Source organism: Theobroma umbraticum, unplaced genomic scaffold (genome assembly GCF_002168275.2).
Source record: "Theobroma umbraticum cultivar Fairchild unplaced genomic scaffold, ASM216827v3 scaffold_95.0, whole genome shotgun sequence".
NCBI lineage: Eukaryota > Viridiplantae > Streptophyta > Magnoliopsida > Malvales > Malvaceae > Theobroma > Theobroma umbraticum.
This window is the reverse complement of record NW_018397257.1, coordinates 11,425,444-11,442,709: the sequence shown is the minus strand read 5'-3', so window position 1 is coordinate 11,442,709 and position 17,266 is coordinate 11,425,444. Positions and strand designations below refer to the sequence as shown.

Genomic DNA, 17,266 nt, shown 5'->3' with positions numbered 1-17,266 from the left:
AACAATTATTAAAACTTTATATAAATAATGAGTATTCAATTCGATTTTCAAATTTTGAAAATCAAATTTACTAAGTTCTAAAAAAAATTAGTCGAAACACATTCAATTTTTAGAATGAATATTTTAAATATATTTTCAGAATATTGTATTTATAAATAATATTTTGCAAAAATCTATTACTTATATCAATTCTTTTAATTGACTCGATTGAAAACGTAAAACATTAAAAATTGACTCAGAATTTTTTCTAATCTTTCAGTACATAAATTGAAAATTAAAATTTAACCGAAACAATCGAATAAATTAGTTTTTAATCAATTGATATAGAAATAGAAAAACAATTGAATTAATCGAATTCATTTAATTTAAATCAATTATTTTAATTCGAACCAATTATTGGTCGTCTAAGCAAAGTTTACTGTATTTATCTATTTGGCTTTTGAGTAAACCGTAGGAATAAAGGTCGTAAACATATTATATACACCAAAGGAGCTGAACACTCAGTCCCCAAAGCCTTTCCTCCCTCTGTCCTAGCAAAAAGCAAAGAGAGAGAAAAAGTAACTACGGCTACAACATCCGAGAAGGAGGAGACAGCTTTTTCAGACAACCCATTAATGGCCAACCCACTCTCTTTTTCCTTCTGTCTCTCCCTCTTTGGTTAAACTTCGTGCACCACGTGGGATTTCGTCTTCCCACACGTGGATTTAAGAGTTTCTGGGGCAGGCCCATGCCCCCACAGTGCCCCTCCACCCTCTCCAGTCACTTTGCTCTAAACACACCCTTTTGTCGGATTTTTTAAATAAATTACCGCCTACTGTTTCTTTGACTTTTTGATTTGACTTTTTAGAGTCAAAAAGGCTTCTTCCTCCATTTGATCTATAGGGTCAACCTGAACCACATAGGATTCCAAGCTTAAGCCTAGAAATCCTGGGTCAAGTGCAAGAAAAGTTTACCTCGAGTGTCGATATACGTCAATTGCGGAATCAATGCAGTTTCTGCATGTTCTTGCAGCAGCAGCAGCAAGCAGGGAACTGTTTCTTCGGGTTAAAAAAACATAAAAGAAGAGAATGCGAAAGGGGTGATGATATTGCAACTGTAGTTACAATAAAGCACGAATCTCATATAAGAAAGCTGAAACCAAAAAATTTTACTCCGACCATCAGGAGGGGATATCTACCTTTCTCTTTTAGGCTTTTTTTTTTCTTCTTTTAGCTTTCCAGATTTACAGAATCATCACATGGACCCGCCAATCTATCTTAAAATCATTTGAAATTCAAACCAAATTTGACGACCAGAAGTTTTGCTTGTTGAAATAAGCTTTTTACTGAAAAGGATCCGAGAAGGTATCCGTTGCCTGAACCTCGAAATGCTCTGACTAGGAGCAACCGACAATGGTATCACATGGCGCCTTAGATTGGATTATAACCCGAGCTCCTGAAGCAAGCCTGTTGAGGGAAATCAAACCAAACCGTCAACCAACATGAAACAATAAATACCAGACATAAGGATAATTTTGATCATCTATCTTGAAGATGCTGGGAGGAGTCTACACTTAACTTTCTTCAATTTTGATCACCTTCTCCTCTTCTCTGAATGAATCCAACCTTTTTGATTGTTTTTTAGCTGCAATGGGCTCTGTGATTCTTCTACTGCCGCCGTTCGATATGCTACTTGAAACCAAGCGTGAGTTGTCCATCCCATCAGAGGAGTTTCTTGGCTTTTCAGAAACAGGGGATCTCATAGACTCGCTTCGTGGTTGCTTGCTTAGTGAAGCCTTGATAGAACGGGGGATGCATTTTGATCGTCCCAAATTCAACTCTTCTTTTTCTTCAGCCGAATCCAGCTGCTTACAAGTCCTGCAATTCAAATTAGTTTCATACATTTAGCATAAGCTACAAAAGAAATGTAGCTGAAGCTACATTATATTATTTGATAAGAAAAAAAACAGCACATTTCAATTGAAAAGAAGCTTAAGACCAATCGGTCTATGAGCCCTGATAAGCTGATACAGTCATCATTATGACTTCCACAGAAAGACGCCTTCAATGTTAAATAATATGCAACTATCACCTAGTAGATTCATTATGCTCTCAAATACCACACATTGATGATTACAGACATACATAAAGGAAGATCTTTATATGTGAGGCATCCTGTATGAATCAGAAAGAAGCATATTGTGCCATAAGGAATCTCTTCACGTGACTTAAAGAACAAAAGAACAAGTTCAAAGGTAATGCATGGGCTTTGCCACATTTAATTATACAAGAGCCAATTGCTTTTTCCATAAACTCTTTGACGTATTTTACCCTTCTTCCCTCTAATCCAATTCTTTTTAAAATGAATCAGAAAAAGGAATCATGGCCCATGAATCTGCATTCTAGACTGTCAGGATATAGAAGACCAAACTGAAGCAATCAGGTTGAATCTGACTGTGCTAAGCTCTTAGTTAATATGAACTATGTTCCTATCCCTACTCTAAGGCTAGTGAGGTCACAAGGGTGACCCATTCTGAGCACATTTAGAATTCTTTGCTATGCAACTAAGTGAAAAGAGTGTGATCGGCACATTTGGCCATTCAAATGCTCTGCTATATAGTATCAAGACAGTTCATTTGTTTAATGCCAATAGTAGGCAAAGAATCCAATAAGAAAAGATTCAGAAACAAACTTACCTGTCAGCATTGTATGAAGAAGAACGTTTCAAAGTTGTATGTCCATCTCCGTCTTCCTTGAGCATTTTTGTCTCAATCAAGCTACCACTGAAATATTCTTTATCTTCCAATCTCAGGCCCATCAACCTTGGATTCTCTGATAAGCAATCTAGCTCTCCCAACATGATTGAAGTGGGGAATAATGGTGAAGAAAATTTTGAATGTGAAAACCTTGGTCTGTATGTTGGAACAAGGCCAAAACTATGGTCTTTCACAGATATCGACCCACATGAGATCAATTGCATCAACATGCTTGTTGCCTTGAGCCTTGCATTGGGTGGCATTCGAATCTCTTCCTCTTCAAGAATCCTAAAACTATTGATTTTATTCACATCAGCTCGGATTAGAGATTCCAAAGTTTCAGTTTTCCCACCTGAAGATGATGCACTAGAAGTGGACGGTGGAGGAGAGACTGAATTTCCGCATATATCAGAATTATCTTTCACACAAGGGTTGGAGACTGGGTTTTGAAAATTGGTATTGCATTCAGGTTCTAACAACCCATCATCAGTTGAAACACCCCTTGTACAAGTTTCCCGTGTCTTAGGTCTGCTTGTGTTTTCCTCAGTCTGCGTTGAAGCATCTGCTAACCCGTCACTCTTATAAACCTTATACTCAGTCAGACTAAGAGAACAACCCCAGGAAGAATTCTTTCCATATCTAGACTCCGGTGACGCACCAGAGGAGCCAGGAGTTGGACGATTAACTGGAGAAGACAGTTCATCATCCTGAGAATGCTTTGTTCTCTTCCCATTCAAGCTGGAAGAAGATGAAGAATCGTCTTGGCTTCTAGAAGAAGATGGTGGTTCAGGTAATTGCTTCAGATTTTGCAGTCTAATGATATTCCCAACAGGACTCAAACGATCTGAACACAAAAGAATTCACTATAATTAAAAGACTAGCCTTATATTCTCTTTTTCTCCCTTACGAAATCGATTAAAAATATATATAAGTGATATTAACCTGAGCTAGACTCTTCGAATAATTCGGAACCTTTGAGAACGTATTCATTTCCATGGGCGGGAAGAATTAAATCATCTTCAGAGAGATCATGCCATACAAATCCATTCCTATAGCTTCTGCAATTATTAATACTCCGAAAATAAGTAACCAAAAACAGAAATAAAATAAATAAGGTAATTATTTCATATTTTACCTCTTGCAAGACCAAGAATACAAGGAAGCCATTCCTCTGCCTCTAAGAATATTAAGCCTCTCAATCACATCTACACAACACAAAAGTTTCTTAAATAATCAAGTAAGAAAAAAAATTTTAAATAAATTAATGAAATTTTTTTTGAAAAGGTTTAATTACCTCTCAAATAGAGACCATCGGGGGAAGACAGAGGAACTTCGATGAAATGAGGATGTTCAAGCTGGCGATTTCTACAGAGATAATAAACAACAGGAACTTTCCGGTTTTGCTGATAATACTTCGGCGATTTCTCAGTCCAAATTTTAGCTCTCTCCGGACTCACTTGCCTATATTTCTTCATTCTTGTCTCCATTTCCGATCCAAACATCGCTTCAAAAACCCTAACGAAACAGCTTTTAAACCTCTAGTTTAATCATAAAAAACATGGAATTTCGGTTGTTTGGTTTAAGTAATTCAGATCTGTGAAAACGAAGCTTCCAAAGAAACAAACAGTTTGTAACTGAAAAAAGAAGAAAGAAAGAAAAATAAAGTGAGTTACGGAGAGAGGAAGGAAAGGCTAGTTGGTTAGTGTTTAAAATGAGGAGGAAAACGACGGAAGAGTGAGCTGGAATTTAATGCCAAAATTTGTTAGTTTGGTTGATAGTGATTGGGGGGAGAGAAAATGAAAAAGGCCGGGGAGAAAAAAAGAAGGAAAGGGGAACTCCGGGGCGTGCAGCGAGGGACCGAGCTTTCTTCGTTTATTTTGTGCTTCCTGCTGCTGCTTCCTTTCGAGTGTCTTGGCCGATTCGATGGGACTTGACTCGCAGTTCTTGCGTGAGAGACTCTTTACACTTTTCTTTTGGTTTTTTTCTCGTAGCTTTTGGCCTGGCCTGGATTTGGCTTTTTCCCGGCTTTTCTTTTTTAACTTACTTCATACTTTATTTTTTTCCAAATTTTGTATGAAAATTAAGAAAAAATTATAATATAAATGTCCAAAGCATTAATATATAGGCAAATATATTTATATGCAAACAATTAAGAATATTTTATTTTTAAAATATTTAAAAAAATTAACAAAATAAAGTACAAGGAATGTTTGGCTTTTTCACTGTTTTTATTTTACTTGCTTCATTCTTTTTTATATTTTATGAAAAATAAGATAACAATTCTAATTTCAATATATTTTTATATTAAACTTTAAGATTTTTCATAATATAAACGTTTAATACTTTTTAATATGAACAATAAGTTTCTAATATTTAAAAAAATAAAAAATATATATTTTTAAAATAATTCGTTTTAAGACATTTTAAAACAGAAAAGATGGACCAAAAAATGAACAAAAATTATATTTCTTTTTCTTTTTATTACTTTTCGTTGTTCGAATTCAACTGTGATGGAAGAAAGATGAGATTAGACGCAAGATTGGTGATTTAATCACGTTTAGGTCAATTAAACACGTTGGTTTAGAAGAATACACGTCAATAAAACACCCATTTTTTAACTTTATTGACTTTGAAATGAATCATGATGACTTTACAGTCCTTCAATCAAATCAAATTTGCTAAATAGGGGAAAAAAGAGTGGGAATCCCAACACACCCAAGCGATGAAATGACATGTCTGATTTTTTAGCTTTAGACTTTTTATTTTTAATGTAGTAATAGTGGAAATTACTGGTGGTTAATCTTTTCAACATAATAAAAACAAAAAATTTTATTCAAATTAAAGAATTTTATTTATAAAGTAAAATTTAAATTATATAATTTTTATTTTTTTTTCTATCTGACTCGTGGGATAACACTTATGATAGTAATTTAAGTTACTCGATTATTTGATAAAAGAAGTTCAATCGAGATTTTTCATTAACATTCAAACCATAATTAGTCAAAGCAATACAAAAAATAAATTCACTTTCTGTCCATTATTAGATTAAGATTTTTACATTATTTAAAATGTGATCACTTCTCGTTTTTATGAAAATTTCTTCATAGAAAGCCCAAAATCAAATACTAAATTCGTTTTACATTAATCTTTAAAATATTAAAAAAAGGTAAATTTGATTTGAATAAAATGATTTCGAATCCATTTGAAATACCTTAACCCCTAAAAAAATGATAGGCAAATTATGATCAAAATAAATTAAGTACTATGCTAAGCATTATTATTACATCCACTAGTGTGAAATATGAAATGATGGTAATTTCATGTACTACTAGAAGTAATTATTATTGGAGCAATCATTTAGAATCATGAATTCTTTTTGTGGGCACGGCATAGAACGAATCATTCATGTCTGGAGGCTCACACTGATCCCATCAACAGGTTCATTCATTAAACCTTGAATTTTCTCTTTGGAGTAATTTGTTTCCCTTTATGATTATGGTAGTGTTAGGGCGCGAGGACGAGCAGGTTGGCCACTTGGGAGGCTTAAATGCACGAGACCACGACGTGACATTTACAGTTCCTTCCTAGACAGGGTACATATGTCATACCATGGTTTGAATTTTAAATTTTTATATAAAATTATCTTCAATTAAAAAAATATTTAAAGACTCAAAAAGTAATCCAAAATTCAATTAAGGATTTGAGAAATTTAATTCCCTCATCTTGGGTTTTAATTTAATATAAAAATTCGATTGCGAAATGATTATTTCTTGTTCCGCAACTTGTGTAAATACTATTCATTTAATCTATTTTTAAAAAATTTTCTTTGATATTTATAGATATAAAGTTAAATATTTTGAATTTGATGTATTTTATATTAAGATTTGATTTGTTTTTTTATAATATGAACATTAATATGTTTTTTTAATATGAAAAATGAACAAAATTTATTAAAATAAGTTTTAAATTTATACTCGTGTAAGGCGAAAAACATATGCTACCATATTCTTTTTATAACCATACCAAAGCACATGTAATTTGGTGGTACATAACAAAACGGACAAGAGGTTTTTGCTGATTACAAGCATTTAAAAAATCAACTTGGTTTTTTACTTTTTCTTAGTTTCTTAATTTAGAAATTTGAAGAATTTATTATTGCTTTGTTATGATCATTAACTAAGCAATTTATTTCTATGACCATTTCCGGTAAGGTAGAATATCCAGCAAATCAATTTGTTAAGAATGTGATGAGTTTTGTTTCTAGCTCATGTTATTTAATTGTGCAACGTTTTTATCGTATTGGTTCTTAAAATTTTTTATTCGTAAAAGAGAGAGACCATTGCATTAGTCAAAGTTTATCTCGAATTTTATATCGTTCATGGATCTCACGTCAATAAAAATTTGAATTTGTTTTGACACTATTTGTCAATAATTCACATTTTTCAATTTAAAAAATATGTATGTTAGGTGGAAGAAAATAGATGTTTATATAATCAATACCAACCTCTAATGTAGAATCCATGACACCTCTAATAGGTTTGGTTGGTTTCATTTTTAAAAAATTAAAATTAATTGAAATTTTATAAAAATTTATTAAAATAAAATGAATTATACTAAAAAATAATAAGTAATCGAAATTGATTTATCTTGATTGACTCGATCAATTATTTCATTAGGAATAGAGATCATTTTTGAATTATAATTTGACTCAAATATAAATTTTAAATACCAAAAATCAATAGTCACATGTCTTTGCCACGTTCGGTTTAGTTGTTATTTGATCTTTATCTCTTCCATTTAAGACATTGGCATCTCTCTGGTAAGGTTCATAAATAGCCGTATTCCACTTGCACATACAATGCACGCTCACATTGCTATTAAGATAGTGACAAATATCTAGTTCAAAATTTTCAACTATATGAATGGAATTTTTTTTAAAATTAAATTGCAAAGCATCTAAATTATTTTTCTTTAAGTTTTTAAAATATTAATAAATTGATAAAATATAATAATTTTAGACTAATACGTATGATCAAAAACTTAATTTGCCTCAAAATATCAAGACACTACTAAACTGTAACATCGTCAAAATTAAAGATAAAATTGTGACACCATTATAAATTATTTTTAAGTTCACTTTTAATAGAAATGTATGAATTAAATTTACTAAAATTGAGATAAAGAGATTAAAATTGTTAAATTGAACTGTTAAAAAAATGATTAAGTAAATAAATAATACATTTGGACTTTATATAATAATAATAACAATAGTAATAATAATAATAATAATAATAATAATAATAATAATAAGCGACGCTGAAGTGTTTGTATGCGGGCTGGCTTATGGACATGGGCCTGAGCCCATCGTCGCTGATTAGGAAAATGAAAAGAGAAACAAGGGGCGGGGGTTTCCGACAAAAGCTCACTCCAGTTCCCGCCATTTCTGTACTGGTATCTTTCAATCTTTCGCGACGCTCGTTCTTGGTCGCTGATGCTTTTTTTTTGTTTTTGGTAAGTCTTATTTGAATGCTGACGTTTCGTCCATGCCTTCTGCTTCGCCATACTTGTCTTTCTCGACGTCTCAACCTTCTCTTTCCTCCATCTTCCTCCCATTTCCTGCCCTCTAAACCCTCTTTCTTTTGCCCTCAACCCCTCTCTCTTTCCTCTTTAGACCCTTACTCAAACATGTCTTCGCGTCCCTCCGCCTTCGATGCTCTCATGTCCAACGCTCGCCGTTTGGCGGCGAAGAAAAACAGTTCCTCTTCTTCACCCACCAAGAAACGCAAATCCCTCGATTCATCGCCATCGAAGACCCAAAACCCTAAACCAACCAAAGCCCAGGATTCCACGGAGGTCAAGCCCGACCAAGAAAGCGATATTAATGGAATTGACAAGCCCATTGATGATTCCCCAAAACCCAATGTAGATGAGACGCAGAAACCTACTGATTCGAAGAAAATGAAGGTGGTGAGTGTGTCGGAGAGAAATGCGGAATTGAAGGGGAAAATTGGGTCACTGAAGAAGAAGCCGGCGGATTTTGACCCGAAAATGGTGGCGTGTTGGGAGAAAGGAGAGAGGGTGCCGTTTTTGTTTCTTTCTTTGGCGTTTGATTTGATATCCAACGAGACGGGTCGGATTGTGATAACGGATATTGTTTGTAATATGTTGAGGACTGTTATTGATACGACACCGGATGATTTGGTGGCGGCGGTCTACTTGGCAGCAAATAAGGTTGCTCCGGCGCATGAGGGATTAGAGCTGGGAATTGGGGATGCCTCGATTATCAAGGCCCTCGCGGAGGCCTGTGGGAGGACTGAATCACAGGTTAAGAGTCAGTACAAGGTATAATTTATGTTTCTGTTTAATTTTGGGCTTGACTAAAACTTCTTAACAAATAATTTTTGGCATATAACTTCATTCATTTACATTTTGACAGGATAAGGGAGACTTGGGTCTTGTTGCACAAGCTAGCCGTTCATCTCAATCGATGATGCGCAAGCCTGATCCATTAACTGTTGTCAAAGTGTTTGACACCTTTCATCTAATTGCTAAGGTTTACCATCTTCTTTCACAGATTGAAATGCATGATGTCTTAATTTGATCTTCACTTCCATGATTGAAATTGCTATTTAGTTGCTTCGCAATTGATGAATGCTGCATGTGCCCATCTTCATTGAATGTGGATTCATTTTGACATAAGTGAGGTCATCTTTACCCTGTTTGTGCTGACATAGGTTTCCACCTGGTATATACAGTACATGGATAAGTAAGGGAAACTATTCCCAATATTACTATTGTTTTGCATTTATTATTCTTGGTCATTGTGCTATGCAGTCTGGCCAAATAGGTGGGAAGAGAATGCCTTAGTTATAAGGTATTTTTTGGTGAATGCTATATGCTTAATGTTGTTAATTTGCCCCTTTTTTTTGTTCAACTTTTATAGGAATCTGGAAAGGATAGTCAGGAGAAGAAAAAGAATCGTATCAAGGCACTTCTTGTTGCTGCAACTGACTGTGAACCTCAATATTTGATTCGTCTACTTCAGGTTGTAACTAGGACATCAATTTGGTACTCGTTTATATTCGTTCCGTTATTGTAAGGCTTCTTGGTTTCATCTTGCAGACAAAGTTGCGGATTGGATTTTCGGAGCAGACTCTATTAGCTGCATTGGGACAAGCTGCTGTATATAATGAACAACATTCTAAACCACCTCCTAACGTTCAGTCTCCTTTAGAAGAGGTGAGTAAATTTTATAGGTGTAAAAAAGACTGCCATCCTACCATAACTTTGAAAAAAAACTGAGGGAAGAGAGGGTGCATTCAATATTGGTATTTTTTCCTGAATAATCAGTGCAGTCTATGAGCTCAACACACTAGTGCAGTTTGTAGTTTATGCATGAGAAGTACATTTTAGTTTAAAGCATGTGCCTTAGACATGTTTGGCTGGAATGACATGTCATCATTCTAGAGATGAGGGGAACCTTTTCTGGTACCTAGAACAGACCGGCTTGCAATGCTCTGATATTTCATCAATGTTTTTGGGAGGTGGGCTGTTTGTTTGTTTGTTTTTTGAGGCTTGCTGGATCTAGAAATGACATCTGATTAAGGCCTTTGTAGACCGATCACGGTGAAGGGCAAGGTAAATTGGCTGGTGAAAGAGGTCAACATCTATTGAGGCCTGTAAATAGTTGATATTTTGTCAACAATGAAAATTTGGTTTTCATTATTCAGGAGTGGTACCTTTTACCTTTAACTTGCTGCTTGGTAGCTTATTTCTTGTATGGCTGTGTGTTGAGGAATCACCTCTTGCTCTTCCATGTTGATCTTTAACTGATGTACTTGTATTGGTCTTTGATTTCTCTTATGCAGGCTGCTAAGATTGTAAAACAAGTTTTTTCTATCCTTCCAGTCTATGATAAAGTAGTACCTGCTCTTCTGACTGGTGGTATATGGAATCTTTCAAAGACTTGTAGCTTTACACTGGGTGTCCCTGTTGGACCTATGCTAGCAAAACCAACCAAAGGGGTTGCAGAAATTGTAAATAAATTCCAGGATATTGACTTTTTATGTGAATATAAATATGATGGAGAACGTGCACAGGTAATAGAATTCAGTGTGCTGCTACAGGTTTCTTTTGTTTCTGTTAGTACCAATACTATGTGACAACTAAAAAAATCAACCTGCTTTTTGTAGATACATTATATGGAGAATGGTTCAGTTGAGATATACAGTCGAAATGCTGAGCGGAACACTGGAAAGTTCCCAGACGTTGTAGCTGCCATTTCTAGGTGGACTTTTTTTATTATGGTGACTTGTCGTGTTGATATGCTTTATATATTTTGTGTATGTGTTTGCATGTTGAATAAAGGTTTCTTTGTTCCCCCCATCCGTAGAATGTATACTGGTCAATAACTTCTCTTCAGAGATTTTTCTTACAATGCATGTCAAATAAATTTATAGTTATCTGAGATGTAGATATTACCGCATGATATTTTAGTGCTCACTATTTAAGTTTCTTCATCTTATATCATGGCATGACTGTTCAAACATGTTGGCATCCGAAGTTGCAGTAATAGTCATAGTCATAGACATTTATTTCCTCTGTTGTTGTTAAGGTCGTGTTAGACAGTGTTCCAACATTTACATATTAGCTTTCAGTGGTTCCCACTTTGCTTTCATTGTTGTCTACTAATCTAAGTCTTGTTCCTGATCTTTGTAAAAATAATGGCTTGATAGAATTATCTGGAGAACACCTCACTGAATCCTTGAGTTGGTTTGAGTTATATATGAAAAATTAGATATTGGCATTGCATGCTACAGTGTTCCTTTAAGGAGTTGGATGATAGAGATGCCGAGATTGTAGGCATGCTTTGCTATACGTTTATAATCCCTTAAAGTCTCTCTTGTGGAAGCTTGTTGCTTGCTAAAAACTCTTTTAAACCCTTTTCAGAGGTTCAGCCATTATGTTTTTATATTTGAAAGGCAGCCATTATGTTTAAAACATAGGTTACTATCGCTTCTGCATATGCTGGTTTAGTTATTGATAAAATTTACTTTCTTGTGTAGATTCAAGAAGTCCTCTGTAAAATCATTTGTTTTGGATTGTGAACTTGTTGCTTATGATCGGGTTCAAAAGAAAATTTTACCCTTTCAGGTAATTTGTTGCAAATCATGTTACGCTTTAAAATTTATGAGTGCAATGCTAGGTTCTATTTTGTGTAGAAATTTGTTTGTCTCTGGAAATGCCATTCTTTAGGTATTAGTTGGCTTATCCTTTGACAATCAACACATATCTTGTATAAACAAAGAGGAAAACATTTGTTGCATTAAATTTGCACAAAGTAAAAAGGAAGTTATATGAGAAACATGGAGATTACAAATGGGAGAATAATATATCAATACTACTTCCAAGCAAGCCTTGCATGCAGTAAGACAGTGCAACACATGCAGTAAGGCTTGCCAGTACAACCTTGGATTATTCTGTATGGTTAACTACATAAAGTGTAACACATGAGGAATTAAATTTTGAGAACTCATGAGGTGTCGGAATTGGCAAGTTTTTCATCCAGCTACCTTATTTATTTACTGAATTCTAGCTAGTCTTTAGTTTAGAAAGTAAAGATCTGATTAATATTTTAAATTTTCTTCAATCTCAGTTACTATCTAAAATTTTGGATTCCTTCTCAATAATATTAAACTTCTGGGAATGTTTTATTTGTTTTGTATTGTAAAATGGCCATACTTTGTCATGGTTAATCATTGACAGATTCCTTTTTTGGATGTTAAGGAGGATGTGTACCCAAATAGTTTGATTCTGTGTTTTCTTAATTTGATATTGTTGCAGCATGTTCATTGAGTTGTTTTATACAGATCCTTAGTACAAGAGCTCGCAAAAATGTGGTAGTGAGTGACATCAAAGTTGATGTGTGCATATTTGCTTTTGACATCTTGTATCTTAATGGGCAACCACTTCTTCAGGAACAACTGAAAGTTCGTAAAGAGGTATGCCTTTTACTGTGACACGAATGGTTCTGGACTTTTTGATAATAGAATTTATTTTTGTCATGAGTTATTAAGTGATTGTGTACTTACATTGTATATCTTCGATATGCAGCTTATATAATTTTTTATATCTCAAAATGCAAAATGTCACTAGTGTTGGTATCAATAAAAATCCACTGTGAAGATTTTATGTTATGTTGATTATAAGGAGATACTATTGGCTTGCATGGTTAAGTAATTGATTTGGGATGTTGTTTGTGTTGAGTAACTGTTTATCTTGTTCACTGCATGTGCTATGCCTAATTTAGTTCACTGGGGACTTGTTACATTTGCTCTTTGCAGAGGCTTTATGACTCATTTGAAGAAGAGGCTGGGTTTTATCAGTTTGCAACAGCCTTAACATCAAATGAACTTGAGGAAATACAAGCATTCCTTAATTCTGCTGTTTCTTCGGGGTATTTGTTTAATTCTTCCGACAACTTTTAGCGGGCAACTAGCGTGAGCTGAAAGAGTAGTGTAAACAAAATAAGCGAAATAATTTTATTTTTTGCTCAAAGTACTTTGTATTTTGATGATGCAAATTAGTCTTTCTTTGCAGTTGTGAGGGCTTAATTATCAAAACATTGGATAGAGATGCTACCTATGAGCCATCAAAGCGGTCACTCAACTGGCTAAAATTGAAGAAAGACTACATGGAAAGGTAATTTGTATGAAATATTTACTTCTCTGTGCAAATTATGATCAGGTGCTATATTGGTCATTTTTAACTTTTTATTTTATTGTTCCATACAGTATTGGAGACACAATAGATCTAGTACCTATTGCTGCTTTCCATGGCCGTGGGAAACGGACTGGTAAGAACTGTTTCAGTTAATTTAACCTATCAGATGATGAGAGCTCATGTAGAGTTTAATCTCTGTTGATGGTTTCAGTTCTCAACTTAGTGCTTAGGCGATTCTGTCCTTAATTGATGTCTGATTTGTGCTGATGCCGCAATAATGTTTGTTCTTAGGCTTCTATGGTGCATTTCTCTTGGCATGTTATGATGACAGGAATGAAGAATTCCAGAGTATCTGTAAAATAGGTGAGTGAAATTAAATGGCTACTGTTCTACACATTGCTTGTCTTTCCAGCTGACTGTCCCCTGAGCCCCCCTCTCTTTTCTTTCTCTCTTTTACGTTCAATAGGTACGGGATTTACTGAATCAGAGCTTGAAGAACGTTCTGCTAGTCTCCGCTCTAAAGTGATTCCTGAACCAAAGGTTTGTCTCTTGATATCATTTTCTGTTGGAAGAAGGGAAATTGTGAGCAAATAGGTTTATTTATGATTAACATCCAAATTTTAATGTTCTTGTTGATTACAGTCATACTATCGTTATGGAGAGATGATGAAACCAGATGTATGGTTCGAGGCTACTGAGGTAAAATTGGCCCCACTTCTTTCATAAAAGTATCTTTGTGTGTGTGTGTGTGTGTGTGTGTGAATTTGTTAGTTGCAGGTACTATAATGTCTATGTTTTTGAAGTGGACAAATGTACTTACTGGAAGGAGTATCCTTGTATGGTACATATAATCAGGTAAGGAATGGTTTAGTTGTGAGCTTGCCACAGCTCTTAGTTAGAAGGGTATTCGAGTTTTCCATAATAGGGTGGGGTGGGAAGTGTGGGCCCCAACCCTGCAATTTGATGGGGCAAACTATTCGTTTATAGGTCCTGTGATACAAACAGTGACAATGAATTTTCAGTTCTCTTGACTGGGGCACTCAACTTGCTAAGATCATGGTCTGAACTAATATTAGTTTCTGTATCATTTTGCCTCCCATTTGTATTTGAAGCCTCTCGATGGGATTGGTAAATTTTCTCCTTTTTCAGCATTCTTTTGTATGATGCATGCTTGTGTTATATTTTGTCACATTTTTTACTCCATGTTCTCCATTCACCATATATGCCTGTGTCTGCTGTCTATTTCTTCTTGTCATTCGAAGTAATTATTAACTGAGTTTGCAGCAACTGTTATAAATGCTCTTCTCATTCTGTCTACTTGCTTCCATTTGTTGAAATCTATGTTACTGATTATATGTACCATACAAGGATTTAAATGGTTACTGTGGACTTAATGTAGTTAATTATTGTGCATCTTACAAGAATTGGAAGCCATTTGTTGAATCCTAAATAAATTAAGAATTGAAATCTCAGTTCTAGGTTCCTATAGCTATTGTTATAATGTCCTTGTTTGCTCGTATCCCTTTGCATTCATTAAATACTGATTAGGTACAATTTCTGCTATTGCTAGTCATGTTTTCAGACATTTGTTCAAGTTGTTTTTGTTTAATTTCTTGGAGGTTTGGGAGGTAAAAGCTGCAGACTTGACCATTAGCCCTGTTCATCGTGCAGCAATTGGGATTGTGGATCCTGATAAGGTGGGACAAAATTTCACATGTTGAGCCTTACAGTTTTATTTCTCCGTTTTTTTCTTTTCTATCATTTCCTATTTTCTTTTATTCCATGAATGTATTGTGTGACCATTTCTGAGGGTGACTTATTAGTGGGGATCCTGCAACTGTTGTTTTTCTCAAAGCTAATCTCAGTGCGTAGAAAATGAACTCTTATTCCTTGTTCTTCTTGGTAAAAGGGCATATCTCTCCGATTTCCTCGTTTAGTTCGTGTTCGAGAAGATAAGGCTCCAGAGCAAGCTTCATCATCTGAGCAGGTGAAGAACAAATAAGCTGTCTGATAATATTTTCTCGTGATTTATGCACAAATTGCTCTATAGAGCTCTTCCATGATCTGCTGCATACTGGAAAAATGAATAGAAACAAATTATTCATGTGATATGAGAAGTAATTATGTATATATATAAAAGCCTCACTTATTTGAGTTATTTCCTTTTTGCATAATTGCTGTTCTTGAATATTTGCAGGTTGCTGAGATGTACAATGCTCAAAAACACAATCAAGCTAACAATGAAGATGACGGTGATGATGATTGAGGATTTCTGATATGTTTCTCCTTGTGAAGTTCTATGCCTCTCGGATGTTACAGTCTGAATGTTTTTCCTCCCTAGGTAAGTTTATTCACACAAGGCTGGAAGTTACGGTTATCATTAATTTCAAATGTGAAAGGGATCTTCAATTTCTAAACTTTGCAATGTAAATACTAACATTCTTTTTCTCGCTTGCAATCAAGGAAGCTTCCCATTGCTAGATGGGCTAATTTGTTTATCAGTTTTCCTTAAGAAAAAACCTTTCAAATCTGTCATGCAAATTGCCGCCTATATTTTTGAAAATCATGGAATGCTTTTGTGATTGTTGATTAGTGTTGTTTTTGAAGTTGTGTTTTATCATGTTCATTGTATTAGATATATTATTCTTAAGGGGAAAATGTTTAGCAAGGAACCACTAATTCTTCAGAGGTAGACCATGCCTGCCCTGTATTAAGCCTGGCTTTCCATGGGTATGGCCTGGTATAATTGCCCTTTTCAGTGGGAATCAACAGTCTCTAGAAACCTCTCTTGACCCAAAACTAACAGAGTTCAGAAGTTGTAGAACTAAAATTTGTTCTTTTTCTTCTTATTTCTGAGCTGTGATAATCTTTATAGCCTCTATAAGCGGAGGACCTAGCGGCGGAGGCATCTGTTTCATAGTAGGAACGAGTCTTCAGTCAAGTATAGCATGCTAGCATGTTCATTTCTATGGCACTGCCGTGTGGACTGGACAATTCTCTGGAATATATAGGTATTTTCCCATTTGCTGCCTAACATTTCAACCAAAGTCTCACACAAATTGCACTTGGCTGCTGCAATTCTTCCTTTCTATTAGAAATTGCCTGGAAAAGATCATGGCTGCTGCTCCCCCCTTGCTTTGCTTGCTTGACTACCAGGGGATTTCCAGTTTCCTAGCGCGTTTGACATCCTGTCTGAGCCTGGAAACAATGTTAGTCCTCAATCTTCTAACCATGTTTATACGTTCATAGTTTGGTTCTATCCAGGAAAAACGAAATTATGTCATTGTCTCGATCCCTGTGCTTGCGTGGTGGGCTTGACCCTTGGTTTTGGCCTTGTCAATGACGTAACAGCTAAAAGAAAGGGCAAGTCTGCTTCCAAAAACTTGCTGGGTTAATGTAGATTTTTTCCCTTAATTCTGTATCTGTTTCTTAAGATACACCAGAAGCCAGCCGGTGGCACAAGCAGCAATTACGACAATGTGAACTTGACTTTGTAATAGCTCTTCTTTCCATTTGTGCTTTTACATTGACAAAATATGCAAGAAGCAAACGGAGCGAAGTTTGTTTGAATCTAACTTGTTTCAGAAATATTAGCAAATGGAAATTGTTTCCCAGATAGACAGCAACATTGGGTGATGCTCGAAAACTATCCAAAAACCTGAGGCGGCTATTAAAAGTTTTATTCGAACTTATCTCAAATTGAGATACAAGATATCCAAATAATATATTATTGGGTTAGGTATCTGTGAATATCCATGTAAAGCCAACTCAATTACATCCCTGGACAGTAAAACAGTAAACAAGTTGAGT

At 35.0% G+C, this 17,266-nt stretch overlaps 2 protein-coding genes across 4 annotated transcripts; one reads left to right on the top strand and one right to left on the bottom strand.

Annotated features, from left to right (window-relative positions):
- Positions 1-393: 393 nt before the first annotated feature.
- LOC110412868 (UPSTREAM OF FLC protein (DUF966)) lies at positions 394-4,677 on the bottom strand. The gene is made up of 6 exons (XM_089782829.1): positions 4,029-4,677; positions 3,870-3,939; positions 3,677-3,792; positions 2,675-3,578; positions 1,558-1,856; positions 394-1,445 (listed from the first exon to the last, which is right to left on the bottom strand). The coding sequence occupies exons 1-6, from the start codon at positions 4,234-4,236 to the stop codon at positions 1,420-1,422; spliced, it is 1,623 nt and encodes a 540-aa protein (XP_089638955.1). The 5' UTR covers positions 4,237-4,677; the 3' UTR covers positions 394-1,419.
- Positions 4,678-8,133: 3,456 nt separating this feature from the next.
- On the top strand, positions 8,134-17,010 carry LIG1 (DNA ligase 1). Of its 3 annotated transcripts, XR_016351007.1 has the most exons (19): positions 8,134-9,076; positions 9,171-9,287; positions 9,678-9,779; positions 9,857-9,973; positions 10,603-10,833; positions 10,927-11,021; positions 11,800-11,887; positions 12,604-12,735; positions 13,078-13,190; positions 13,334-13,435; positions 13,528-13,589; positions 13,748-13,819; positions 13,923-13,996; positions 14,099-14,155; positions 15,076-15,153; positions 15,366-15,443; positions 15,654-15,797; positions 16,332-16,467; positions 16,552-17,009. XR_016351007.1 is itself a non-coding variant. In XM_021423090.2 (17 exons), exons 1-17 carry the CDS (start codon positions 8,261-8,263, stop codon positions 15,720-15,722), a joined length of 2,403 nt encoding a protein of 800 aa, XP_021278765.1. In that variant the 5' UTR covers positions 8,134-8,260; the 3' UTR covers positions 15,723-16,048. The 3 variants fall into 3 exon arrangements, 1 of the variants encoding a protein (XP_021278765.1); XR_016351006.1 differs by having other exon boundaries at positions 16,332-17,010; XM_021423090.2 differs by lacking the exons at positions 16,332-16,467; positions 16,552-17,009 and having other exon boundaries at positions 15,654-16,048.
- The last annotated feature ends 256 nt before the right edge of the window (positions 17,011-17,266 follow it).

Coding starts and splice junctions, on each gene's coding strand:
- LOC110412868 (XM_089782829.1), bottom strand. CDS start 4,236: ATGTTTGGATCGGAAATGGAGACAAGAATGAAGAAATATAGGCAAGTG. Junction 3,940..4,028: donor CGATGGTCTCTATTTGAGAG/GTAATTAAACCT, acceptor TGTGTTGTGTAG/ATGTGATTGAGAGGCTTAAT. Junction 3,579..3,676: donor ATTCGAAGAGTCTAGCTCAG/GTTAATATCACT, acceptor TTTTGTGTTCAG/ATCGTTTGAGTCCTGTTGGG.
- LIG1 (XM_021423090.2), top strand. CDS start 8,261: ATGCTGACGTTTCGTCCATGCCTTCTGCTTCGCCATACTTGTCTTTCT. Junction 13,997..14,098: donor AAGTGATTCCTGAACCAAAG/GTTTGTCTCTTG, acceptor TGTTGATTACAG/TCATACTATCGTTATGGAGA. Junction 15,444..15,653: donor AAGCTTCATCATCTGAGCAG/GTGAAGAACAAA, acceptor GAATATTTGCAG/GTTGCTGAGATGTACAATGC.